This window comes from Pygocentrus nattereri, chromosome 20 (genome assembly GCF_015220715.1).
Source record: "Pygocentrus nattereri isolate fPygNat1 chromosome 20, fPygNat1.pri, whole genome shotgun sequence".
NCBI lineage: Eukaryota > Metazoa > Chordata > Actinopteri > Characiformes > Serrasalmidae > Pygocentrus > Pygocentrus nattereri.
Window position 1 is genome coordinate 12,244,750 of NC_051230.1, and position 26,943 is coordinate 12,271,692.

Consider the following 26,943-nt stretch of genomic DNA (forward strand, 5'->3'; position numbering starts at 1 on the left):
TGTCAGTAGTCACCTGCGAGGATCCAGGTGAGCGAGACTTCTTATCTTTTGATCGAGCCCCAGATGATGAGGCCCACGATCACAGCCAGCACCACCAGTACGACGATAAGGATGCAGATTTTCTTGCGAGATTTTTGCTGGTAAGTGGCAGCCCTGGCCAGCTGCTGCGTGGCAGACTGCACATTCACCTCAGCGTTTTTTACATTGGCCTCTATGCTGTCAATCATGTCTCCCTGCTCATGCACCATAACTGCTAGGTCTTTGAAGATTTCATTGATGTCAGTGATATCCGACTCCAGCTGCCTAATGGCTGTCTCTCTCTCGTGAATGAGATGCATATCTTCTTCAGTGATGCCATCCTCAAAACTCTGTTTCTGAGCTTGGCTCTCACTCTCAAAAGGCGAAGCACGTCCTCCAACTGTGTCATCAGCAAAGCCACCCGAAACTCTTGAGCTGGCGCGAACTCTGGCCACAAACTCTTTCTGCTTCTCCGCTGCCTGTCTTTGGACTTTCTGGAAAATTGCCAGCGCGTTGGAGAAGTTGTTCACAAGCCGTTCTCGCTGTATCTTTCTTTGGCACTGATCAGCTGCGACGGGTAAAGAGGTGAACTCCTTCATGCACTTATACATTTCTTTAGCGAGCTGGTTCACGTGCTGCTGTTTCTGCTGCAGTCTCTGTCGGAGATCTGGTGTGTCCTTGTCTGTTCCGAGTTGGGTCACTATTCTCTTGATTTCAGAGGTGTGCTGCGTTATGCTGTGGATGTTCGAGCCGATCGTCTGAGCTAGCAGATTTGGGTCTCTGGATCCCGACATGGTGACGAACAAGCCGGGCTTTCAGCTCCTCCAACACTTTAGCAGTGGGTAGTATGACACACTAGTATGTGGTGTCATCATGCTCTTTGAGGCCTTCAGAAAGAAAGTTGTAGATGCCTTGGAAGAGTCAGAGAAGGGGTGTGAGAAGTGCTTCCAAAATATTACAATCAATAGTTAGTTAGTTAGTTAGTTTCTTTATTTGTCTCCCAAAGGAGAAATTTTTCTTGGAATGAGGGCATACTGCACTACAACAAAAGAACAGACAGACATACAAAATTTCATGTGACCAAAACCCATGTCATATACATTAAAGATTTACAGTGCATTACATTTTATACTTCTACACAACCCCACAGCCCATTACAGATTTAAAGTACATTACATTTTATACTTCTACACAACCCCACAACACCTATACGACCGTAAAACAGATGTCATTATTATTTAGGATTTTAATTGACATTGGTACAAAAGAATGTTTAAACCTATTATGCCTGCACAAGGGAACCCTATATCTCCTGCCTGAATTCATGAGCTGGTACTCCTGATAGAGCGCATGTGTACTATCAGATACAATATTCCTAACCTGCCTAATTATAGACTGCTGCCACAGCTCCTGAGGGCCAAGAGGGGCAGGAATGCCCATTATTTTCCCTGCTATGTTAACTAGGCTATTTAATTGTGTCTTTGATTTAACTGTTAAACTGCCAAACCAACTTGTAATACCATATCTTAAAATTGATTCAATAGCAGCTCTGTAGAATATTAACATGATGTTTTTACAGACACCAAATAATTTGAGTCTGCGCAGAAAATGAAGGCGCTGATGGATCCTAGAGCACACCTTGGTCACCTGTGTTTTCCAACTCAGATCACAGTCTATATAAACTCCAAGATATTTAAATGAGCTCACTTGCTCAATGGTTTGACCATGAATGGACACAGGGTCAGAGTTTCCAACTGTTCGAGGGTCCACCAGCATTTCCACAGTCTTATTTGTGTTAATCTTGAGTTTATGTACCTCGCACCAGGCCACAAGATTTTCTACAGCTATACGATAAGTGTTTGGGTTAGAGGTTTTTGTTAACAGACTAAGTAAAACTGTGTCATCAGAAAATTTTATCAAGTGCTGGTTTGTGTCCATACTAACACAATCATTAGTATAGAAAGTAAAAAGGAAAGGTGAACTAACATTCCCCTGGGGAGCACCCGTACTACAGACTGTTATATCAGACAGAGCAGAGATAAATTTAACTTGTTGTGGCCTATTTGACAGAAAAGAGTAATACCACTTAATTAAGAATGGATTTACATTCGCATGGACTAACTTACTGAGAAGCAAATGTGGCTGTATTAAATTAAAGGCTGAACTAAAATCAATAAACAGTAGTCGAACATATGCAGTTGGGCACTCAATATGCTTAAGAATAAAATGCATTAATGTTGCTATGGCATCACTTGTGCTTCGTTTTTTTGTATAAGCAAACTGGAATTTATCAATTAGCGGTTCTACCTGTATTTGAAGCTTTTCAAGTATCAATCTTTCAAATGATTTAAAAACATTTGAAGTAAGTGTCACCATCATTATCATTAATACATAATCATTATTCCCCTGAGGGCTGATTGTTTTAGGAACCGGAATAATTACAGATTTTTTCCAGAGTATTGGCACAGTGTGGGTATCTATAGAAAGCTGGAATAATCTGTGATAGACAGGTGAGAGCTCTTCAGCAAAAGTTTTCAACACAAATGCAGTCATACAATCTGGGCCTGTGGCTTTGTTGGTCTGTATAGTTTTAAAAATTTTAGTGACCGTTTGTAGATCAATTGTAACTCTGTCCATATTTAAATCACAGGTTATATTCTCCAGTACTGCAGTACATTCCTTAGCATTTTCTGTGTTAAACCGCATATAGAAGTTATTTAGTTCATTCGCCCTAGTTGTTTCATCAAGGGCAGACAGGGGTTTCCTTTTTGTATCAATGTTTGTCATCTGTCTGATTAAATCCCACAGATTCTTTGTATTGGATGTTGCCAGGTCATGTTCTGCCTTCTCCTTGAACTGACGCCGAGCCACCCTTAGTTGGTCATTCAAGTCCTTTTGAGCAGCATGACCACCTGCTACATCACCAGAGGAAAAAGCAACTTTTTTCCTCCTGATGCATTCCCTGATACCCTCATTAATGTATGGTTTATTGTTTGGATATCGTTTGACAGTTTTTTGAGGGATGATTGAATCGACACAGAAAATAATGTAATCTGTGATTGATTCTGCAGCCTTGTCTATATCTGCCCCCTCCAAAAAGATATCCCAGTCCGTGCAGAGGAAACAGCCTTTCAGCTCCTCTTTCCTGTCGTCTTTCCAAACCTTCACAGTTTGTATTTCAGGCTTAGAGGACTTGAACACCGACCGGTAAGTTGGAAGCAGATAAATGACATTATGGTCAGAGTTACAGAGAGGTGGTCTGGCTTTAGCTGTGTAAGCATCCTTAATATTACCATAGCACTTGTCGAGTATTTTATTATTTCTAGTGCTGCATTTGACATATTGATAGAATCCAGGAAGGTTATTTTCCAATCTACAGTGATTCAAATCACCTAATATCAGCAAAGGTGCATCAGGTTTACTCTCCAAGAGGTGGTGCACACAGTCAGAGATTTGTTTAGCTGCACTCTTGGTGCATATAATATTACAAAACATTACAATATTACAATTATAATCAGTCTGTCTACTGTCTGGCAGATATAAAAACACTCCCAATATGTTCCCACCAAGCCGCCCTAGCAAATTTAGCCCAAGAGCAGACCATAACATGCTAAAATGAGTCTTTATGAACCCCAAAATGTTATCACAGGATCTGCAGGTAGCTCATGCTACTGTGGACATCAAAGTGCGTGCATCTGCTTTTAGAATAAGACTGCACAATTTTGACCTACACGGGAAGTGCACAAGAAGGAAGCCTAAAAAGATAATCAGGACAAGACTAAAGTATGATGAATATCTAGGCCCTCTGGAAAAATGTGATAGAGACAGGTGAGTCAAAGACAGAGTTGTTTGGCGATAATTCTAGAAACTAAACCCTGCATTTGATCAGAGGAACCTCACACCTCAGAGGAAAATCATACCAACTCATACTAACTGTAAAGAATGGTGGTGAAAGTGTTATGGTTTGTGCTGCTTTGCTGCCTCAGGGTCTGGCCAACTTGGAATCCTAAAACTGACTATGAATTCTCTTTCATACTAGAGAGTGCTTGAGGAGAATGAGAGGCCATCTGCCAAAAAGTTGAAGCAGATGAAGTGGACCTTTCAACAGGATAATGATCCCATATACAAATAAATCTACCAAAGCTCAAAATTAAGAAATGGAGGGTTGCTGAATTGCCTAATCATAGCCCAGATCTGAATCTCAATGAAACGCTGTATAGGGGGATTTGAAATAGGCTGCACACTGTTAGAAATAAAGGTACCATGCAGGTACATTATTCATTCATGAAGGTACAAACAATGTAAGTGTACCCTCAAAGGTGCAACAGCAGTTTTAAGGTCCAACTGTGTACTTAAAGTAGACATTTGTATCTTTTTATAAACAAATATTTTAAAACAGAACAATAAAATAAAAGTCCTGGAGACAAGATGGGGTGAGTGGAGTCAATACAACTTAGAAAATATCATTTCAGTGGATTCTGGTAAAATTATGTTTCCTGACTAAAGGTACTGGGATGTACCCCTGAGGGTACCACCACAGTGACTCAAAGGGAACTGCCCCAGTGCCTGCACCTTTTTTTCTGAGAGTGTACATTCAAGAAACCCCTCAAACACTGCACAGTTGAAATAATTCTGCATGAGGGTGTGGGCAAAACATTTCTCCTAGTAGATGTCAAAAACTGGTAGACAGTTATAGAAAACACCTACATAAATTTGTGCCAGGGGTTTATTTACTTAATTACATCTAATGTATTTTTAAACAAATAATTGCAAAGTCCGATTACCTTTGTTTTTTGTTCTATTATGTAATATTTTCTACTTTTTAGTTGATGATTGAATAATGTGCCCACATATTTCTAAAAACTGGAAATATTTCAGGAGTATACTTATTTATTCACATAAGCACAGTTATTAGCAGGTGTTGAGTGTTTTCTTTGGTGATGCTCTGCCAAGCTTGTACTGCAGCCATCTTAAATTCCTGACGGGGACTGGTCCTCTTAAGCATTTTCTATGGCATATGAAAGAGATGCTCAATGAGATTTAGATCCGTCAAGAATTCTCCTGTTTTCAGCTTTGAAAATCTCTTTTGTTGCTTTGGCTTTGAAACTTGAGATGTTTCTAGATCACATGCTGAAAGCTTTCTTATACCTGCACTGATGAAGTAATTAAACACACCTGAAAAGAAGTATTTTATATATATATATATATATATATATATATATATATATATATTGCAAAATATATATATATATATTTCTCCCTTATTGCTCAGGGTTGTGGGGGGTGCTGGAGCCTATCCCAGCTGTCTCTCTCTCTCTCTCTGTGTGTGTGTGTGTGTGTGTGTGTGTGTGTGTGTGTGTGTGTGTGTGTGTGTGTGTGTGTGTGTGTGAGTGTGTGTGTGTGTGTGCGCAAGAATAGTCAATATAACAAGACATGTTTCCCAGAACTTTCTCTTTGAAAACTAACCTTTCTATTATCACAATGTTTACCTAACAACTCAATTAGAGAAGGCAACGAATGTGCAATCACTGAAGACTGCATACTGCTTTTATTATTATTCTAAGTAATTGGATAGGAACTGTTGTCCATATTTTGCCATACTCTTTTCTTGAAACAGTAATTTCTACTTTCTGGTAAAGTTCTCAAATAATAACAGGCTTTAGTCTGAATTCAATAAATCATATACAATTTGTCATAACAACGGATTTTCTATTAACAGTAATAACACTGTTGTGATTATGTGGTGAAACATGCGGGTAAATAACATTTTCCAAAAGGTCAAGCTTGTTTGTGGAAGTCAGACAGCATTCCAGGAATTTTGGATACCTCACGACCCCATTTCAGTAAGACGCGGCTCCCTCCAGCCTTCCTAACCTAAATGTTTGGTTTGGGGTGTGAAAGCACTGCTTCTAATGATTCAGCAACCACAGAGCACCCAGCGAGTTCCCTTTTGGGCGCTTTCCCTGCAAATTCACGGTTACATTGCCATCTATCGTTCTGGTGGCGGGACTACATTGAAAAGAAAGCTGCGGTTAGCTGCTGGTCGGGTTTATTCCCGTCCCTAGCGGTCCTTTATCCTGGGATGAATGATCCGTCGAAAGATGAGCTCATGATGAACGAGACTGACAGTCGCACATGCGGTAAGCACGTGTCATATTCATCGGTGGGATATTATTTTCTTTTTGTGCTAACGAGGCGTTTATTGTTCAGAAACGAAGCCACATAATAACCGAGACTGTAGGAGCTAACTAAGCTTGCTAGGTTAACTAAGAGTTTCTCTTGACCAGTTACCTCGGCCGATAAACAGTTAAACAATGGGCTTACTGTCCCTGTGGGTTTCATGGGTATGTTTTTAAAAAGTATATGATTCAAAAATGGAAAGTGTTTTTATTGTTTGGTAGTTGTTTGGCTAGCTTGTTAGCTTCGTGTGGAGCTGTGCGCTGTGGCTGGCTAGCTCAGAAACGTTAGCTAGCTGTTTTCACTGTGGAGGTTATGGCTAACGTTAGATAGTAAAGCGTCTAGTTAACGTTAGTTGTAGATGATCTGAGGTGGCATGTTGAACATTCTGACATTTTCCTTAACGTTAGTTGAACAGAAACGTGCTCTGTAGACATCATTTAAGTTTTATCCGTGCTCTTTCATTGTTTGTCAACAGGTAACGTTGATGGTGAGGTTCTGATTAATTTACCTTGACAGTTCTGGCATGAGTCAATATCTTAATATGCCAAATTAAAAGTTGTACAGCTTGCCTCTATGTTCCAGTAAGTAGCTAACGCGAGCTTATTGTTTTAAAATATTCTTTTTGTAAACTGAATGGCCCAGTGGTGTTGACATTGGTGTGTCCCTTTATCTTGACAGGAAATCTGTGCCTCATCCTGACAAAACAGGGGCTGTGATGAGTGCCAATTCCTGACTGAACATGTGGATTATTAGGTAACATATAATGGTGCACAGAGGAGACACTACTTGAGACACTGCCCTCCCCAAGACAAACAGGATTTGAACTTTGGGGTCATGGACTCCCTTTCCATATCCAGAACAGACAATTCTTGAGTGTTATTAGCGGAAGCTGCTAATAATAGCTGACAAGAAAGCCAAATTGTTCTCTTGGTGGAGACTTGTTCTTACAAATGAAGCCAGAACAGAGAGTCCTCGCCTCTGGTAAAGTCCGCTCAACCATTTTGTATTTGGTAATGACATTATTTAGTTTATTTTGCTAACTGATGAATTTATACCACGAAGTTTGATCTTTAATGCTCAGATACTCTTATTTTTATTTCAGATAAATCATGATTCCCATCACTGAGCTGCGCTATTTTGTGGATACACAGCCTGCGTATCGCATTTTGAAGCCATGGTGGGATGTATTCACAGACTATTTGTCTGTTGTGATGCTGATGATTGCAGTATTTGGAGGGACTTTGCAAGTCACCCAGGACAAGATGATCTGCCTGCCCTGCAAATGGGTAGTAAACAAAACCTGTCAGAAGTATTTTGAGCCAGCCTTCGAGCCGCAAGGAATCCAATATGACCTTGACAGGCACCAGTACAACTATGTCGATGCTGTGTGTTATGAAAACAAACTCCACTGGTTCGCTAAGTATTTCCCATATTTGGTGCTGCTGCATACGCTCATCTTTCTGGCTTGCAGCAACTTTTGGTTCAAGTTCCCTTGGACCAGCTCCAAACTGGAACATTTTGTCTCCATTCTTTTGAAGTGTTTTGACTCTCCATGGACTACACGGGCACTGTCGGAAACAGTGGTTGAGGAGAGTGATCCTAAAGCTCTAGGGAAGATGAACGGTTCCATCGATAAAAAGGCATCATATGTGAGTGAAGATGTGGAGGCGAGCGTTCCAATGTTGTCTGCGACAAAATCTCGTTTTGAGCAAGGAATTGTTGATCACTCTGAAACCGGCGTGCTGGATAAAAAGGAGGGTGAGCAGGCTAAGGCCTTGTTTGAGAAGGTTAAGAAATTTAGGATCCATGTTGAAGAAGGAGATATAGTCTACAGGCTTTATATACGACAGACTATTATCAAAGTAGTTAAATTCATCCTCATTATCTGTTACACTGGTTACTATGTCCACAATATTCAATTCAGTGTGGACTGTAGTGTGGACATTGAGAATCTTACTGGTTATCAGATGTATAATTGTGCCCATCCACTTGCCACTCTTTTCAAGATATTAGCATGCTTTTATATAAGCCTTGTTGTTGTGTATGGGATGATCTGTATGTACACCCTCAGTTGGATGTTGCGCCGTTCCCTCAAAAAGTATTCATTTGAATCAATCAGAGAAGAGAGCAGCTACAGTGACATTCCAGATGTGAAAAATGATTTTGCCTTCATGTTGCACATGATTGACCAGTATGATCCACTGTACTCTAAGCGCTTTGCAGTGTTCCTCTCAGAAGTTAGTGAGAATAAACTCCGTCAGCTTAACCTCAACAACGAGTGGACACTGGACAAACTCCGGCAAAGAATCACTAAGAACTCTCAAGATAAGCTAGAGCTGCATCTTTTTATGCTCAGTGGCATTCCAGACACCGTCTTTGACCTCCTGGAGCTGGAGGTCCTCAAGCTGGAGCTTATCCCTGATGTCACCATCCCTCCAATTATTGCCCAGCTCATAAACCTGAGAGAAATGTGGCTGTATCACACGCCAGCTAAAATAGAAGCACCAGCCCTGGCATTTCTAAGAGAAAACCTAAAATCCTTGCACATAAAATTCACTGACATCAAAGAGATACCTCTTTGGATCTACAGCTTGAAGAACCTGAGTGAGTTACACCTTACAGGGAACCTGAGTGCTGAGAACAACCGTTACATTGTCATTGATGGCCTACGAGAACTAAAGCGATTGAAGGTTCTTAGGCTAAAGAGCAACCTGACTAAGCTGCCACAGGTAGTGACTGATGTTGGCCTGCACCTGCAGAAGCTGTCGATCAATAACGAGGGCACCAAGCTGATGGTTCTCAATAGCTTGAAGAAAATGGTCAACCTGACAGAGCTGGAGCTCATTCGCTGTGATTTAGAGCGCATCCCCCATTCGATCTTCAGTCTCCACAACTTGCAGGAGATTGACCTGAAAGACAACAACCTGAAGACCATCGAGGAGATCATCAGCTTTCAGCATCTTTATCGACTCGTCTGCCTGAAACTTTGGTACAACCAGATCGCTTACATTCCCATCCAGATAGGCACTTTGACAAACCTGGAGCGCCTCTACTTGAATCGAAACAAGATTGAGAAAATACCAAGTCAACTCTTTTTCTGCCGCAAGCTGAGATATCTTGATCTAAGTCACAACAATCTAACAAGCATCCCAGCTGACATCGGAAGTCTTCAAAATCTTCAGTATTTTGCCATAACTGCCAACAGGGTGAGTTTGTAAGCATTCAGATCATTTTATTTAAATGAAGACACCCTTTACATTAGTCTTCTGGTGATCCTTGAATCATTGGTTATGCTTTTGCACTTGAGGTTTTTTTTAAGCCACTGTATAAAAGTCAGGGTACTGGGCAAAAGTCGGAGACATATCTTTCATATATTTAATTTCAAAGCGACCAAAACAGCCATTAGGTTCACGTTATTAATTTTTCAAGACATATTTCTGAGGAGATTAGATAAAAGATAATCTGCTTGAATGAGAAAGTGGAAGGCCAGTGGAAAAGAAGCAGGGGGAAAAAAACACTCCAGTTTCCGAAACTCGACTGCAAAAAGTTATTAAAGGACAGAGAAAACAGTGACGACAGAGAACTGTTTCAGACTTGGTAGAAGCAAATCTGTCACCATAAACACTATAAACACTTAAAGCTTTGATTGTTGAGAGGAAGTGGAATAAACCGAGGTTCATTCTTGCTTCAGATCTGAAGTCCATCCTTCCGCCGTCTTTCTGCTGTTGGAAGAATGGTATAGTTTAGAAAGGATGCATAGCTGTCAAGAGGTCATTATAGATAAAAGGAAATGCAACAGAGAAGAAACATGACGGAACACTAAAAACAGGACATCTGAGACGTTGAGTATGGTTTTATGACACTAAATTTGCTATTGGGATTAATTGGATCATGAAAACAAAAAAGAAAAATCTAATTTCTACCATTGAACAATGAAAATATCCCTGCAGATTTATTTGTAAAACAAAAAGTCCCCCCAAAAATCAAAGCTGTATTAAAGGTGGAAACACTAAATGCCTAAATAGAGTATCTTGTATTTGTTGGCCTTTTCCGTGGGAATTAAATAAATGGAATGGTGGTATCTTGATTTTGCACAGAAAAAAAAATGTGTGTGTGTGTGTATGCGTGTGTGTGTTTCGTGCATTTAAATCATTTACATCCCATATTGCCAGTAGTGTACAAGAAAAAAAATGACAAGATTGTGTTACAAAATTTTTATTTGATGGTAATGATATTCTGTTGTTTACTAATTTATTTATGTATTTATTTATTGGGCATAACCTGTAGGCCATTTGTCTCCTCTCTTTGTCCTCCACCTTACAGATTGAGAAACTTCCTCCTGAGTTGTTCCAGTGTAAAAAGCTGCGTACACTCAACCTGGGTAACAACTGCCTGCTCTCCCTGCCCTCTCGCTTCGGAGAGCTGACCAACCTGACCCAGCTGGAGCTGAGAGGGAACCGGCTGGAGGGCCTCCCTGTGGAGCTTGGGGAGTGTCGCCTCCTGAAGCGCAGCTGCCTCATTGTCGAGGAGAGCATTTTCAACACTCTTCCCTCAGAGGTTAAAGAACAGCTTTGGAGAACTGACAAAGAGGCAGCTTGAGACCACCAGACAAACTGGTGTGAAAGCATCACCGGTTAGAGAAAGCAGCAGCTGAGCTATGCTGAGCAGCCCAGATTAGTGACATGAATGAAAGAATGCTGAGGACATGGACCACAAGCAACAATTATATATAGTACATGGTATGCTGACTACTTATGGGATTAAATAAATCTGTTTGGATGGCGCTGTGATCCCTGTGCTGTGGGTCTCTGGGTTGAGAAGAGGTTTGACTCATCTTTGCCTTAATTACAGTATCTTATACAACAGTGGGAAAAAAAATTACTCCGAATGAGTCGAGTGTGCAGATTGACAGTTTTTGTCATGTGTCATGAGCACTTTATGGTTGCCTGAATTTCCACATTTTAGTACTTAACACCTTATTCCTTTAAAACACTATTACTCTGCTGAATTATTAATGAAGATCAACAGGGCTTTATCTGAGCTAAGAAAACATTGTTCTTTTGTGATGTACATGATTGTACAGTTGTACAATTTGTAAACACTGTCATTATAGAGGATTTGTATACTTTTCCTAATTGGAATGATGTTGATTGAGTTTTTGATTATGTTACTTATTTTGAATACATAGGAAGGATTAAGTAGCTGGTATATGTGGATACCTGCTGTGTGTGTGTGTGTGTGTGTGTGTGTGTGTGTGTGTGTGTGTGTGTGTGTGTGTAAACTGACTTTCTTAGCACTGTAATTGGCTGAAAAGCCATAGTTGAGCACCAGGTTGAACAGCAGATGTGATCTATGTAAAATATACTTTGATCTGTGGAAGGACATTATACCGTAGGGTAAGAAACATGTATTCAGTGCACTGACGTTTTTAGTTTCTGCCGTGAAACTCACTGTTCATCAAAAAAACAAGAGCTCAGCCTCAACTTCACATGCATTATTCATGTTGTGATGCTGTGCTTTATTACTTTGCTGATGTTTTATGCATTTTATCTTTCTATTCTGAAACCACTAAGAGTTTTCTTTTTCTGTTGTGAGAGAGACTCTAATGTACTGTAAGTGTTATTTTGTTGGGACTTGCATGTTTACATCATTTGATTTAACAATGCAGAAATTACAGAAGCACACTAAAAAAAAATTACCCGTGAAGTGTAATGTGGAAGTTCCTCAATATGTCAATGTTTCCTTTATATATATGAAGCATGTAGATAAACATGGTTTCTCAAGAAGCAAAAACTAATTTTATCTTTTAGGTCATCAGTTCTCTTTGTTGTGGCAGCACCTTACGTTCACCCGTGTACTTACTGTAAAGTTGTCTTGTTACTTTTTAACCAAAGTTTCAGCTTTTCTTTCAATCTGTATGTTAATGTTTAATGTTCCACTAAAGTAGCAACTAGCAGAGATCATGCTGAGGCTGTTTTGTCCTCACGACATTGCACTTAACATCAGTGTCATTCAGAATGTATACGTTTGTTTCCGTGTGTGAAAACAATGCACTGCTGACGAGACAATCAGAGATATATTTTGTGAAGTATTGGGCTATACTGTATGAAGTATTGCGTGATGGAGGCTTTTCATCATTTTAAACGGAGAATAATGTTAAATTACCTTTTTTTTTTAGCACTGACTAAGAGTTCGCCCTCTAAAGTTTTGCCATTTCAGAGGCCAAACTCTGACCAAGCTGTTTCATAACCAGTCTACAGCTCATGTATTATGTTACCTCAGTGTTGAAGTTTGGACCTTTGTGTTTTGTTTTGTTTTAAAAAGATCTTAGTGTTACTCAGGTAAATGCCACTCAACTTTGTACTGATTGATTAACCTTTATTTTTAAATATTTTAATTTAAAGGGATTTCCATGCAGTGAATTTTCTAATACAGTGTTTTTTGATTACTTACTTTTATTTATATGAAGTATGTTTATTATTTCAGTTAAAATCATTTTTTAAAACAATGAATGGGTTATTTTATACAGTATTACGTTATGTGTTGACCTACGGTTGACTACTCATGTAATTGTGGATACTTTAGTTTTTTCTTTGTTTGATGTAAGACAATGTATGTTAAATGCTAGCACTGATATATACATACATAGATGTAGTGAAGTAGAGCATGGCTTAATAATGTCAGTTAAGCATTATTTATATAGTCTGTTATATGTCTATAGAGTTAGACAGTAAATTATGTAGCATTTGACTGTATGTAACTTGACACTATTATCATATTGCATTATATTGTGATTTCTAATTAAAAGCAATAGCATTTCCACTGTTCTTCAAGTCAAAATCTGAAGAAATGCCTGACTGATGTAATTTCCTTGTTTTGATAAGTGCCAACGGCACCTTCAGGCGCGTTTTATTTTCTGAAACACTGTAACTTTTCATTTCTTTGTTGTTGTTGGGACTCAATCATGAATAGTCATTCAGGCTGGTGCCAAAACAGTATCAAATTGTGCTGTAAATGAATAGTATTGTGGCATTTAGAAGGTTAGACATTACATTTCTGCATGTCGTCAGTGTGTGATTCTTTAGATACCCGTCCTAAGCTATTTTTCCACCAGGTATATGTTTTGTGTTCATTTTTGGTGTTCCCTGAATTGAAATCTCAATAAACTCAAGGTTAATCAGTTAAATGTCACAGTTATTTTCCTTCTTAGTAATAAGGTATTTAGCACTAATTAATTATTAACTGCCACTAATAGCTGATTGGCTTGTTGAAGTGTACCCATGATGAAAATTACAGGCCTCTCTCATCTTTCTAAGTGGGAGAATTTGCACAATCAGTGGCTGACTAAATACTTTTTTACCCCACTGTATAATTGGTGAAAGCACAGTAACAACAATAAAACAGCATATAATCTGTGAAGGCTGTAAACTAGATGTCGGAGTGTTATTAATTAATGTATCAGGCACCGATGTGGATGACTACCATGCCAGCTCATCCCAAATGTACTGGATAGTTTCATCTCTCCTGAGAACACAGTTCTGCTGCCCAACAGCCTAGTGCTTATGGACTTTATGCTCTACTGGATGTCTTTAGGATCATGGGCAGCTGGTCCAGAGTGTCTCGTTCTATCAGCAGTGCTTTTCTATGGAGATTATACAAGCTGTGCATGTAGTTGAAAGCCTGCGTCTGTAAATCATTAGGAGTGTCTGAATAATGATTTTGACCTGTTGCATCATTGCTTACAATTGGCTGATTAAACGCAATGGCGCTTTAACTATTCTTGAGATTTGATCTCATGGTGCTAAATCAGTTTTTGACCACACAGTGGCGGTAATGAGGGTTGGCCGTCTTTAGACAGTCGCGAAACAGAAGAGGAACCACGCGTTACTCGCACAATTTCCATCCTATTTATTTTCATGTAGCGCATTAACCGCCACATTCAGCGTCTGAGCAGTGACGTGTGCGTTCTTCTTCGTTACTATGGTAAGAGCAGCTTTCACTGTGCTCAGTCAGTAAAGCTGTAACGCTGCTGTAGCTGAGTGTAAGTTTGGCTGAATACGCTGTGTTGTTATGTTTCTGTACTGCTGGACTTGCCTTAAATGTCTCTCTTTCAAACAAACAAACAAACAAACACACACACACACACACACACACACACACACACACACACACACACACACACACACACACACACACACACACACACTGCGGGATTAACGAGGCCGAGCTTGACTTCCTATTTGCCAGCTTTTTGTTCGAATTCTCCCGTTCCACCTTAAATGATGCAGAAGCTACATTCTGGCGCCTACGGCTAAGGCGCCAGAATGTAGCTTCTGCATCATTTAAGGTGGAACGGGAGAATTCGAATAACGAGCCGATTCCAGCTTCGCGTGAGTTTAATTGTTTATTGTCTAAATATATGAATCATTTAATGAAGTGTCTCTTTTGTAGGCTGTGACTTTACATACGGACCTTGGCGACATAAAAATCGAGCTGTTCTGTGAACGAGCCCCGAAATCCTGTGAGGTGAGAAATATTAGTTTACCTGTTCACCTGGGTTGAACCCCAGTTAGTGATAAGTACAGAACAGATCATGTGGTACTTCACGCGTCCTAAATGTACTAATTGTTCTTCATGTACTTAATTTCACAGAATTTTCTTGCATTGTGCGCCAGTGGCTTTTACAGTGGATGTATCTTTCATCGAAACATTAAAGGTTTTATGGTCCAGACCGGAGACCCCACAGGTGAAAAATTCAACGGCTCTTTGTTTTTGTGTTGATGTTTGATTATTTCTGTGTTGTAGTTTTTGTTTAGAATTTATTTTGTTTGTTTTCTCTTATACAAACGTAGTTATCAGAACGTTTAAACAGTGAGTTGTCAGTTTATTAGGTGCACCTACCTTGTGCTTATATTCATTGGCCATTTTATCAGAAGCACCTGCCATATTATGTTGATAGATAGATGCTTGCGTGCGTGCGTGCGCATCCCTTTTGAGCCTTTGTGGTGTAACCCCTGTACTATAGTTGAAGATGTGGGTCAGAGCATACATTACATTGCATTACATGCTGGGGTTTATAGTGCTGTGCATTGTGAAACAGGCTAATATTAAGATAAGATAAAATAACATAGTAATTGTGAGTCTATAGGATTGTGCCGTGGGCTTGTGTTTGACACATGGTGGCTAGAGGAGGGCTAAAGCAGTTTGAGCATGGAAAAAAATAAGCCACAGTCTCAAACTGCACACCTTCCCAACAAGGTAAGAATGTCTAATAAAGTGGGCAGATAGTTCACACTGTGATTTTGCATCGCTGTCCGTGTCTTGATCTTAACCCAGGTACGGGCAAAGGAGGAACAAGTATTTGGGGACGGAAGTTTGAAGATGAATTTAGCGAACATTTAAAGGTATCAATAAAAATAAACACACAAACACACACAAAGGTATTTATATTAAGAAGCCACTTTTGTAAACTGACTCATTTTTGTTTTTGTTCAGCACAATGTCAGGGGTGTGGTTGCAATGGCAAACAGTGGACCAAACACCAACGCCTCTCAGTTCTATTTCACCTATGCAAAGCAGCCTCATTTGGATATGAAATACACTGTGTTTGGAAAGTATGTAATTTTTTTATTTGTTTACTGTATTAAAGGCTAGTTTGTATGAGAAATGTGTTAGGATTGTTTGGTGGGAAATTTAATAATTACAAGGAAAAAATTATAATTTTTCAACAGTGACTATTTTTTGCAGTAGCCGTTTTTTAAACACATTCAAACATTTCAGCATTTAAAGCACTTGTGCATACACTTTATCCGTTACAGTTACGAGGAAAAAAAATGAATGGTAATGAAATTTCACAGTAGCAGGCTGATTAGGATGGCTTTTTTCAACAAACTACTTATCAACTTTGTATTGCTTGCTTAGAATCATAGATGGCTTGGAAACTCTAGATGAATTGGAGAAGCTCCCCGTCAATGAGAAGAATTTTCGGCCTTTGAACGATGTCCGCATTAAGGATGTTACTCTTCATGCAAATCCATTTGCGATTTAACGATCGTCATTTTTACGGACTAAGGAGGTGGTTTGTGCCTGACAGTAATAGTCCTAGTCATACTCATGATGGAGTCTGTACAGAATACTTTGCAAATGTTTTTTTACTTTTGTGATATTGTGTATTTTACATTGTTCCTTTTTTTTTTCTTCATTTGATTTTTCTTTGTAATCATTTGTTTTTCTGTTCAAAACATCTGTAATGTGAAGAGTAAATCAGCGCACAGTTTGTGCAGACTTTTACCATTTGTTTTTGTTCATTTATACTGATTCTCACTACATAAAAAAATTAAAATATGGCGGAGTAAAATAAGAGTGAAGTCCCTCCACCAACAAACGTGATGACCATTATACTGTAAATACGGCGATTCCTATATACAGGTCACTTCAGATTTGCTTTGATTGGGGTACTTTTATTTTGACATTTATAGACTTTTATAGACTGACATTTCTGGAAAATCGCACAGAAAGCGTTGTCTTTATTTTGGTCTTAGTAGTGGTTGTTTGTGTACACTTTTAAAATACATCAAATATTAATAGTTTATTTTTGATTAATTATTTAGGAATCACGCCAGAGTCGGAGAGGTTGAGCGTCTAGGCCACGCCCACTCAGGCGCTCTTTAGCTACGGTGACGTTCATCTACCACGTGACGTGTTTGGTGAGCGATCTGAGTATTAAAACGTTAAAATTAGCCATGGCATCGGCGGACGCCTTTAAAGTAAGTTCAACTACTGTGCAAACCAGCGCTGGGGTCATTTACTGTAGCCCAGACGTTTGGAGTCAACTTGCAGAAGTGCTAGAGAGGCAGCGAGACGTCAGGTCAACAGAGAAACTCCGTGTATATGCAGTTCAGTACAGCTGCAAAGACGAAGCAGAAGTCTGCTTCTTATTCACCAGCTGCTTGTTCGAATTTTCCTGTTCCACCTTAAATCTTAAGTGGCGCGTCAGGCGCCAGAATGTAACCGTTTAAGGTGGAACGGGAACATTCTAATCAAATAGGTAGCCAACTAAGTTGCCCCCATCATTTGTGCGCGACATCTTGTGTTATGTCAGGATCAGGTGATAAAATGTGATGGTTCATCTGTTTAGGTGAGCTCACTAAAGGATAAAGTCACGCTGATCACTGGAGCCAGCTCTGGGATCGGAGCTGGCACTGCGGTGCTCTTCGCCAAACTCGGTGCCAAGCTGGCGCTGAATGGTCGCAACGTGGAGAACCTCGCCAAAATCGCCAAAGAATGCGAAGACTGTGGTACCTCTAAGGTTGGTCCGTCATAGCTGCCTTAAACCTACACTCACTGGCCATTTTATGAGAAACACCTTCCACGTCGATGCCCTTTGTAGGTTTACAGTTACTGAGTGTCGCCCATCTGTGGCTGCACAGGCTGTCATTCATCAACAGAAGAAGACCATAATACATTCAGGAAAAACTAGATTCCATGAGTGGAGTTCATCTTAGGCCTCAAAACTATGGAGCCCTGCTGTTGACATCCTGCGTGAATTAAAAAAAAATAAAATAATGCGCTTTATTAACGCGTGAGGATTAGACCCTAATACGTGGCCACAACTTAGTAAGGTGTGGGAACGAGATCACGGCTTTACTAAGTCGTGGCCACGAGTTAAGCATCTCATTAGAAAACAACTCTTCAAACATGTACGTTTATCTTTGGCATGTTTGAAAATGTTATGTTCCCACCAGACTGTTCAATCAGATACTATATATATTTTTTTTTAACTGTTTACCTTGTTAGCATTTTAAAAAGTTTTCTGTATTTCTTATGTAATACTTCAAAGCTTTTTTTCTCTCTAAACAAAGAATAGTGCATTTTTTCTGGTATAAGTAATTTTAACTGATGACTCATGTTACCAAATTGACACTTCTGGTGACGTAACCAGAAAATTAACCAATTTTTTTTTCCCCCAAAATGACTGAAAATCAGGGTTGAAGCAGGTACCAAAGGTGAACACAGAGATCATGTTCCCTGTTAAGCTGATATTAGCGCAGTACAAAAACATAGTATACAACATAGAACATTCAAATATATATATATATATATATATATATATATATATATATATATATATATATATATATATATATATATATATATATATATAATTATATAATTCATAATATATATAAATATGTAATAATTTAATTTACAAAATATATAAATTGAGCTTTGGATTCATCTGTCCAAAGCACACTGTTCCAGAAGTCCTGGTAGGTGGCAAATCTGTCTGGCAGTCTTGAATCTTGCCCTGTCTTTAGGGAACATTGTACCACAGTTTGCTGAAGTTCTCTTGTAAGTTACATTGACTCCATATACTCTGTCTTCACTTTAGGCTTTGCATTTTATTTTTCTATTTTAAAAAAAATTATGGAAATGTACAAATATGTACTTTTCCACGGAAACGTGAATGCAGTGTTGCGTCAAAACTCACTTAAGGTACACAATGGGACTTTTGCTTGCTTTCGTATGCTTATTAGCCACTTTATTAGACACACTTGTATTGTGAGTCTACATCACATCTTTTTCCATACACGATTTGTGTTTGCTCACTGCATATTTTGTCTTGGCTGACTATTCTCAACCCTACTGCGCCTTATAGTCACACCGTTGCAACACACACTACAATCATATCAGTGTCACTGCTGTGCTGAGAATGGTTCACCACCCAAATAATATCAGGTCAGAGGTGGTCCTATGGTACGTTTTCATCAGGAAAACGGGTACTGTAACAAATGTTTCAAGTCGTAATTAATTTCCCAGAAGAAAAAGTACATATTTTCACATTTTCAGGGTGTATGAAGTCAATTCAAATGAGAGAGAGGAAAAAAAAAACAATACAGAAAAGTTATCTAATGAAAGCCCCAGTGACAGTTTAGTACCTTAATTCACTGTTTAATCTGGCACATGTTGCAGTAAAATGAGTAGGTGTTCAAAGCCAAGTCATAGAGTGGGTCTGTTGACAGCCACTCTTGGTGCCAGGAGACATGACAGATGAGAAAACGGTGAAGAAGACTGTTGAATTGACCATTGCTCACTTTGGACGTCTGGACGTCCTCATCAACAGCGCAGGAATCCTCGCCCTGGGCACTATAGAGACCACAGACATGGCACAGTATGATCATGTGATGAATGTCAATGTCAGGTAAGATTTAACATTTGTTTTTTCTTTGACCGTTTGCTCAAGAGTTTGTATTTTGACTTAAACCTGCATTTCTTTGTGGGTTTCAGATCAGTGTATCACCTGACTCACCTCTGTGTGCCATACCTCATAAAAACAAAGGGCTCCATCGTAAATGTGTCCAGCGTCAATGGCCAACGATCAGTAAGAGTGCATTTTCTCTTAGAGATTGAATATCGCTTTACCACATTGAATTTGATTCTTTTAAAGGACTGAATTTTGTGTAGTCATTCAGACTTTTGCTCCTTTCTATACTGAAGTTTCCTGGAGTGCTCGCTTACTGTATGTCGAAGTCTGCCATTGACCAGTTTACACGCTGTATAGCACTTGGTGAGGGATACGTTTCTATTTAGCCGTCACAAATAAATTTGAAATATGTAAATATCGTGTTGTACCATTTGCAGTTGTGGTTATATTTTTTATCCAATATATCTTTCAGAGCTTGCACCCAAGCAAGTGCGTGCCAACTCTGTTTGGTAAGTTGCGTTTTTTTCTGTTGTTAAAAAGAGATTTAAAAATGCATACAATTTTGATTCACAATACTTTGACAAAATGTGAATAAAAAAAAAAGACTATCCAGGTGTAGCATAATCTGTTATTGAGACTGGAGCTAGAGGGTTGGAACAGTGTGGCGCATGACATGAATGTGCTGGAGTGGGCTGTGGGCAAATTTTAATATTCAAACAGCACAGTTCCCAAATGCAGTTATGTTTTGGCAGTTGCAGTATCTCAGTGTTTCAATGCTTTGTTACATGAGTTCATGATGTCTATGCTCTCTATTGTATTACAGTCCAGGAGTAATCGTGACCGAGGTCCACAAACGTGCAGGCCTGGATGAGGAACAGTATAAACAGGTAAAGTTGGATAGGAATGTTGAATTCACTGGGGTTTCCCTGATGGAATGCTTAATTACATCAGACAAGACACCCATCTTAACCCCTTAACTTTAGTTAATATTTCGTTGGCAATACATACAGATACTTTGGTGATATGCCCTTAACTCAAAACAGATTTAATTCATTATAATCTGCCACCAGAGTAGTTGGGCTGCATGATCGGGCAGGAAAATGGATTATCATGTGGAATTGGTGCTACTGTATTTTCCTTCACAGTATAAACTGCCTTTATTGTTGAATGCGCTGTGGCAATTTGAGCGAGTGTGTGCATGTATTCAGAACAAAATTCAGATTGTTAAGAACACATTGTTTCATCATAGCAACACAGAAGGTGACTTGACCAAGAAGTGTGTTTCCATTTCTGTTTGCTTGCTCAAAATGGGAGTTTGACCAACAAAGGAACAAGCCATGTAACAGATATGTGCAAAACATGGTTGAGAAATCCTGATATTAAAGGAAAATAGTAAAAGGCCACTTTTTGCCTCAAGACTTAACTTATAATTTACATTTTTGTTACTTCTTCTTTATGACTTTTCTGTTTTAGTTCCTTGAAAAGTGCTCAGTCACCCATGCCCTTGGCAGACCAGGAGACGTGGAGGAAGTGGCTCATGCTATTGCCTTCCTTGCTTCAGACGCTGCAACCTTCATTACAGGAGTAAATCTCCCAGTGGATGGAGGCCGACATGCTATGTGTCCACGGTAGTGTCAGGTCGCCACAACATGTCCGGTCATTTGTGAGAGATGGGAAGGAAATAAATAAACAGACTGCTCTTTCCAAGTAACTGACACTGACTTAATGTTTTACACCACTGGTCTAAATAAAATTTAAGTTTGGTAGATGCATATAATTATAACCCTTCTATTTTCCTTCTGGTGTGTTCCTTGCATATATTAGTGAGTCATGCGTCATATGTTACAGGTTTCTTTTTACTTTAATTGTGCAAAGGAGGTAGATTACATTTTTGTGTTTATAAAATCCATTTATTAGTGCAAATGGATATAATAAAATAAAATTCACTTGAATATTTTTTTAAATAATAAATTCATTACAATTCATAAATGAATCACAACTTTACAAGCTACCTCACTGGTGGAATTAAAGAACAATGCTTGAATTTAACAGATGACTAGGAGAATGTTACACTAGTGATGATTCAGGCTTTCATGCGTATTTTGACAAAAATCTTAAGGTTAGGTCAGCTGACGTTTCTCTTTGTTCTAAAGTACTATGTGGACAGGAAATATTTTCTGAAGCATTGTTACCACAGGACATGCGTCTCAGAACGTTTATCATAATATTTCTTATCTACCTAGTTAGCTGCCCTTAGAGAATGCTATACATCATTACAACTGGCATGAGTTATGAAGTTTACAGACAACCATTATCTTAATCATTTAAAATCAAATTACAGGGGGTTCTTTTTAATGTCATATTACAGCTTGTAATGTTTGGTGACATACATTTTAGGCTAATATTAATCAGATCTGATTTTGGGCTGCTGGATCCAAATAAATATTACCTTGAGTGCCCCTATACAAGGGGGAAAAAAGAGAAAAAAATCCTTTGTATCATAATATTTACCAACTTGCCAATTCATACTATACTGATAAAACCCAGGTTTAGTTCTGCTGTTAATTTAAAAAGAGCTGAAAGCTGCCTAATAGAAGTTAAAGTCTTTATAGTGTTTAAAAAGTTACTGATATGAGGAATTTGGACCTAAGAGTAATTTTTAAATCTAAATTTTAAATCAGAGATATTGCACCTCCCAATATACAATTAAACCCATCCAAATAGTACTTATGAGAGAAACCCATTCATTAAAGAGACTAAAACACAGCAGCCTTTGAGTACAGTACAATTATCAACCAGACAACAATACGGCCTAATGTAATTCAAATGACTGTACATGTTGACCATTAGTATGCATATAGGGCCTATGACCGTGGTTCTCAATCCTGAACTGTCCTGCATGTTGTGGTTTTCTTGCTCCAATACCCTCCGTTGGCCTTGGGAAGGGCTTGTTAATTAGTTATCAGGAGTGTTGGAAGCCAGGGAAACTCTAAAATGTGCAGGACAGCAGTACTGCAGGACAACAATTGAGAACCACTGCCCTGAGATATATGTACAAGTTGGTTTTCAGGTCCATGATCCTTTAAAGTCTTTATGCCACACAGTCATTACAGACCTAAAACCCTTCAAGCATGCTACCTTCATTGGCATTGTCAAAACTATTCTTGCCATGGATCTGCTTCAGATGTTTGCGGAGGACAGGTTTGTGTGCAAAGACCATGTCGCAGTAGTTGCAGCGATGTGGTTTGTCCCCGCTGTGCAGGTTGAGGTGGTCCAGAAGTGAGCACTTTTGCGTGAAAGTCTTTCCACAAATCTTGCACTGGAATGGCTTGATGCCGGCATGGACGCGCATATGGCGGTGCAGGTTTCCCTTCTGCGTAAAAGTCTTGCCGCAGAGGAGGCACATGAAAAGCTTGTGCATCTTCAAGTGGTTGGCATAATTCTCCAATTGCCGGAAGACACGGGCGCATTTCGGACACTGGTGGTACCACTGAAGGCTTTTGTCTGAACTTCTGGAGCAGCTCCAAACATTCTCCTTCCCTGAGCCACTGGGGCCAGGAGATGACAGCGGATACTCGAGCCCAGGGTTTGCAGCCATCTCAGCAGAGCGCGTCTCCACGGTTGAATTAATGAGGGAATGCTGTGGCTCTGGGGAGCGTAATGTGGGGGAACGAGAGGGCCGACTCTGGTAGCTTTCAGACATCTCCTGCATCCGATCTTCAACCGACTCCACCTTAATGATATTAATGGGACTTTCCTCTCCTTGACTCTTTCTTTGAGAATTCCTAAACATAGGAGGAGACCTCGGTTCAATAATCACGTCATCATCGTTGTCATCTTCAATCTCGTTGTCTCCATCATCATCATCGTACACTGTCTCAATAAGTGGTGGGTCTTGCTGGTGGGCGTTGATGTTGGTAGGCTGATGAGAGAGATGGGTACCATCAACTTTGTGAGGCTTAATGAACTTATTCAAGGCTTGTGTACATTGCTCAACGATATGACCCATCTGTAGAAAACTAGCAACTGTTAAATAATGCACGAGTTCCAGCTCAGGGAACTCAAGTGTCCCAGTATAACAGGAAAGAAGGAGTCTCCTTCCAACCTCTGCGTCCTGCAGTGTGGATATCTCCACTTCATGCGAGTCCTGAAGGAAAAACTGGTCTCTGAGAAATGGAGAGCCAGCGGCAAATATGACTTTATGTCCAGGAATCTCCAGGTCATTGATCCGGACAATTATATCACAGAAGCGCCTGTCTCTTCGGAGAGCATCCATCTTCTGTAGCATGGAGTCCCCAAATGTGGCAAAGCTGAACTGCAGAATAACACCGTCCTGCGCCATGGTTCACCTGAAAAAATGCATGTGTTTTAGTCATTCATACTGTAATAAGATATTTTTATATTCTGTAAAAACATTGCTTTGTATGTTACTTTGCAGGGTGACTCGTTATTCTAATGAGGAAGGATTCACATTTATGCAGGCATCATACTGGTGTAATGTTACTTGACTAATGACAAACTCCAAATCCATTCCAAACGTTGAATGAGACAAAAATGCTCAGAATTACAGTTATATGCTACAAGCTAATCTCACCCAGTGCTTTCTACATCACAGTTTTATAGGCATCCCTAAAACAGTATGTCAGACACACAACAGCACGCTCCCAGCCTCAAGCATGTTTGTGTTACTGCATTGTTATTTCCTTTTAATATTTCATCAAAATAATCTTAGGTAGTTATTTTATAGAGGCATTCCAACGATATCCTGTCATTTAACATGTTATTACCAAGCATTTAATATATTGTCATGTAATATTCCACACAGACTTCATGATTTTGTAACCATGGTTCTTTTGGCCACAGAGCCCCTTTACCACAAGAAAAGGGGCTCTCAGACATTTGAGGTAACTAATGGACGGATCCATGCAAAAACAGGATTTTTATATTAGTGTCCGAGTGGATCAGACATAGCGGTGCTGCTGGGGGTCCACAGTATCACTGCTGGACTGAGAACCAAAAAAAATCATCCTGTGGACAGAATCCTGTGACCACTGATGAAACACTAGCAGATAAACAACACAAACTGTACAGCAAAAGATGAGCTACTGTCTCTGACTTTCCATCTACAAGATGAACCAACAAGGCAGGAGTGTTTAATAGAGTGGCCATGGAGTGGACACCGTGCTTAAAAACTCCAGCAGCACTGCTGTGTCCCATCCGCTCACACCAGCGCAACACATCAACACCACTACCAAATCAGTATCACTGCTGAGAATGATCCACCACCCAAATAGTGCACGCTCTGTGGTCGTCCTGACCATAGAGCAGGATGAAAGGGGGCTAACAAAGTGTGCAGATAAACAGATCGACCACAGTGTCTAATTACAGAACTACAACGTGCACCTGTGTGGTGGGTGGAGCTGATAAAAATAGCAAGCGGTGGTTTTAATGTCACAGCTGACCGGTGTAGGTTTCAGCCCCAGAAGGTCTAGACAGTTTTCTGTCTAGCCCAGTCAGGCTTGTTATAGAAGAAAACTAGTTGCAGGGGGTTCCTAACATCCGGGACCACCAAAGTAAAGGCATTTAACGTTACAGGTTGTATTGACAATCATTTCTAGCACTTTTTCCATTATTATCCCCAATAATCTCTCCGCAACAGCCACCTTCTCGCAAAAGTTCTAGCATTAAATGGTCGGTAACATTAACAACAGTACCTGTGTGTTTTTTATTCGTCATACAGCAAGACGTACGCGTTAATGTGCGTGGACGCTTTTACGCAACGCTAACGAAATGTGATCAAAACAAACCAAGACAAAGAACAACCTCTGACAACAAGCCAGCAGCTAACGTAGCTTAGCTACCCCCAGCTTATAAAATCGGACCAGGTGTTTACAGGGGTTTGTTTCTTCGTATATTAAACAGACGGTGTAGTTATATAAAAGCTCGTCTATGTCCAAGTCACTTAACAAACAGCACTACGCGGAAAAAGTCCGCAATACAACACATTAGCCAGTTAGCTGGATAGCAGGCTATTGTTGCGGTTGTCCTTCTAGATGAATAAGAGCTACATGAGCACCTGAGCTGAGCGTCAATACAGAGAAAAACAACAAAGTGAACATGAAGACGAGCCGCTGGTGTAAAGATAAGAGTAATAGCGAACCGTTTGTTCGAGGAATGAGTGAAAAGCTTCTGTCATAATCAGCAACAGAGCGGCGGAAGGGGCGGAGAGGAGGACAGGAACAAGACCACTGCACCGGACTTGGGTTTGTTTATTTCTGCTGCTGGGTGGGTTAGACTTCACAGCTACACACAAACGAGCCGTCTACCCGCGTCCCAGACAACGAGCAAGTTTCGCCTCAGGTGAACAGGACAAACAGTCAAAAGAAGTGTACAGAATGTAAAAAAAAAAGAGGAGAAGGAGCGGCTTCAAATTCATTCAGACGTCCAACGAAGCTGAAGGGCTTTCTTGTGTTCCGGAAATCTGATTATTATGGGAAAAAAAAAAAAAAAACATTATTTTTCTTCTCTGTGTCTTGAAGCACTATGGAAACGTTTGATTTATTTATGTCTGTTTTTATGTCGAAATAATACATTATTTTCACGAAATGTCTTATTTCGAAAGAATGGTTTTTCTATGGAGTTTGTGACTTATATATATATTTCCATATATCTCGTTTTAATACGTATCAAATATTGACATACCAGTTCGAAATGATAAGTTCTGAAATTTCGAGAATGTAATTCTCTTGGGATATTAAGTCGTTATATCAGAAGTCAAGAATATGAGAAAATATTGTAGCGTGTAATACACCCCCCCCCCCCCCCCAAAAAAAAAAGAAGCGTGTTACTTAAAAAATAAACCATTAAATATAGACGCAAGCGGCGATGAGCGGGTCCAAGCACGCACAAGCAGTACCAGCCCTTAGTTCATTCGGCCTAAAAAGACCTCAAGCTGTTTGGGTCTTATTCATAGGCAGAGTAAAAAGAACTGAATGGTGTCAGTTCATCAAAAAGCCTTCAGTTGTCATAAACAATGAGCAGAGGTCTTTATACACGTTATAAGTTTCCATTCATATGTACTGATATACACCGGTTTGTAGAACATCCAAGAGGTTGTCAACATAGATGTCAGAACTACATGACTAATGGCAGCATTTCTCACATAGTACCACTTGCACAGTGGACTGGTTCAGTATTTAACCCATTGACTTGATGTAGGCCATAGTGAGGCCTAATGCACTCATAAGGGGCCCTTTAGGTGTAGAGCAGCTCAGTGAAAGTGGGGCAGAATTTGTCAAAAGGCCTCAGTATGATATCAGTATTGATCAAAGACTAAAACCATAGACGTTCACCAGGTTTTGGTCAGAATGACCTTTTGACCTTTGTATAATAAGCCTTTGTATAGTGAAATCTTTGAACAAATAAGGCAAAATACCAGACAAGCAGTACAATTTTTGACATGACATGCAATTAGAAAGTTGTTCAGGTGAGTGAACTGAGTCATATGACACCAATTGTTTGTCGATCAGCCATGTAATAAC

General features: G+C 39.6%; 5 protein-coding genes across 12 annotated transcripts; 3 read left to right on the forward strand and 2 right to left on the reverse strand.

Annotated features, from left to right (window-relative positions):
• LOC108423588 (syntaxin-7-like) lies at nucleotides 1–844 on the reverse strand. The gene has a single exon (XM_037531932.1). It carries the CDS (start codon nucleotides 810–812, stop codon nucleotides 42–44), a length of 771 nt encoding a protein of 256 aa, XP_037387829.1. The 5' UTR covers nucleotides 813–844; the 3' UTR covers nucleotides 1–41.
• A 5,178-nt stretch (nucleotides 845–6,022) lies between these two features.
• On the forward strand, nucleotides 6,023–13,384 carry lrrc8ab (leucine rich repeat containing 8 VRAC subunit Ab). 6 transcript variants are annotated; one of them, XM_017691148.2, is made up of 5 exons: nucleotides 6,025–6,158; nucleotides 6,674–6,779; nucleotides 6,877–7,208; nucleotides 7,301–9,404; nucleotides 10,522–13,384. In XM_017691148.2, the coding sequence occupies exons 4-5, from the start codon at nucleotides 7,308–7,310 to the stop codon at nucleotides 10,795–10,797; spliced, it is 2,373 nt and encodes a 790-aa protein (XP_017546637.1). In that variant the 5' UTR covers nucleotides 6,025–6,158; nucleotides 6,674–6,779; nucleotides 6,877–7,208; nucleotides 7,301–7,307; the 3' UTR covers nucleotides 10,798–13,384. The 6 variants fall into 6 exon arrangements, with proteins under 6 accessions (XP_017546635.1, XP_037387684.1, XP_017546637.1 ...); XM_017691145.2 differs by having other exon boundaries at nucleotides 6,877–7,179; XM_017691149.2 differs by having other exon boundaries at nucleotides 6,877–6,951.
• A 628-nt stretch (nucleotides 13,385–14,012) lies between these two features.
• Nucleotides 14,013–16,890, forward strand: ppil3 (peptidylprolyl isomerase (cyclophilin)-like 3). Of its 2 annotated transcripts, none has more exons than XM_037531766.1 (6): nucleotides 14,013–14,181; nucleotides 14,650–14,724; nucleotides 14,851–14,944; nucleotides 15,535–15,602; nucleotides 15,694–15,812; nucleotides 16,809–16,890. In XM_037531766.1, the coding sequence occupies exons 1-6, from the start codon at nucleotides 14,179–14,181 to the stop codon at nucleotides 16,867–16,869; spliced, it is 420 nt and encodes a 139-aa protein (XP_037387663.1). In that variant the 5' UTR covers nucleotides 14,013–14,178; the 3' UTR covers nucleotides 16,870–16,890. The 2 variants fall into 2 exon arrangements, with proteins under 2 accessions (XP_037387663.1, XP_017546633.1); XM_017691144.2 differs by lacking the exon at nucleotides 16,809–16,890 and adding an exon at nucleotides 16,120–16,488 and having other exon boundaries at nucleotides 14,018–14,181.
• zgc:101858 (uncharacterized protein LOC449555 homolog) lies at nucleotides 16,882–21,179 on the forward strand. Its single transcript, XM_017691143.2, has 8 exons — nucleotides 16,882–16,964; nucleotides 17,336–17,506; nucleotides 19,221–19,399; nucleotides 19,486–19,579; nucleotides 19,696–19,765; nucleotides 19,875–19,911; nucleotides 20,226–20,289; nucleotides 20,876–21,179. The coding sequence occupies exons 1-8, from the start codon at nucleotides 16,941–16,943 to the stop codon at nucleotides 21,032–21,034; spliced, it is 798 nt and encodes a 265-aa protein (XP_017546632.2). The 5' UTR covers nucleotides 16,882–16,940; the 3' UTR covers nucleotides 21,035–21,179.
• A 119-nt stretch (nucleotides 21,180–21,298) lies between these two features.
• Nucleotides 21,299–25,783, reverse strand: zbtb26 (zinc finger and BTB domain containing 26). 2 transcript variants are annotated; one of them, XM_017691141.2, is made up of 2 exons: nucleotides 25,563–25,783; nucleotides 21,299–23,751 (listed from the first exon to the last, which is right to left on the reverse strand). In XM_017691141.2, exon 2 carries the CDS (start codon nucleotides 23,742–23,744, stop codon nucleotides 22,518–22,520), a length of 1,227 nt encoding a protein of 408 aa, XP_017546630.1. In that variant the 5' UTR covers nucleotides 23,745–23,751; nucleotides 25,563–25,783; the 3' UTR covers nucleotides 21,299–22,517. The 2 variants fall into 2 exon arrangements, with proteins under 2 accessions (XP_017546630.1, XP_017546631.1); XM_017691142.2 differs by lacking the exon at nucleotides 25,563–25,783 and adding an exon at nucleotides 25,117–25,551.
• Nucleotides 25,784–26,943: the final 1,160 nt, after the last annotated feature.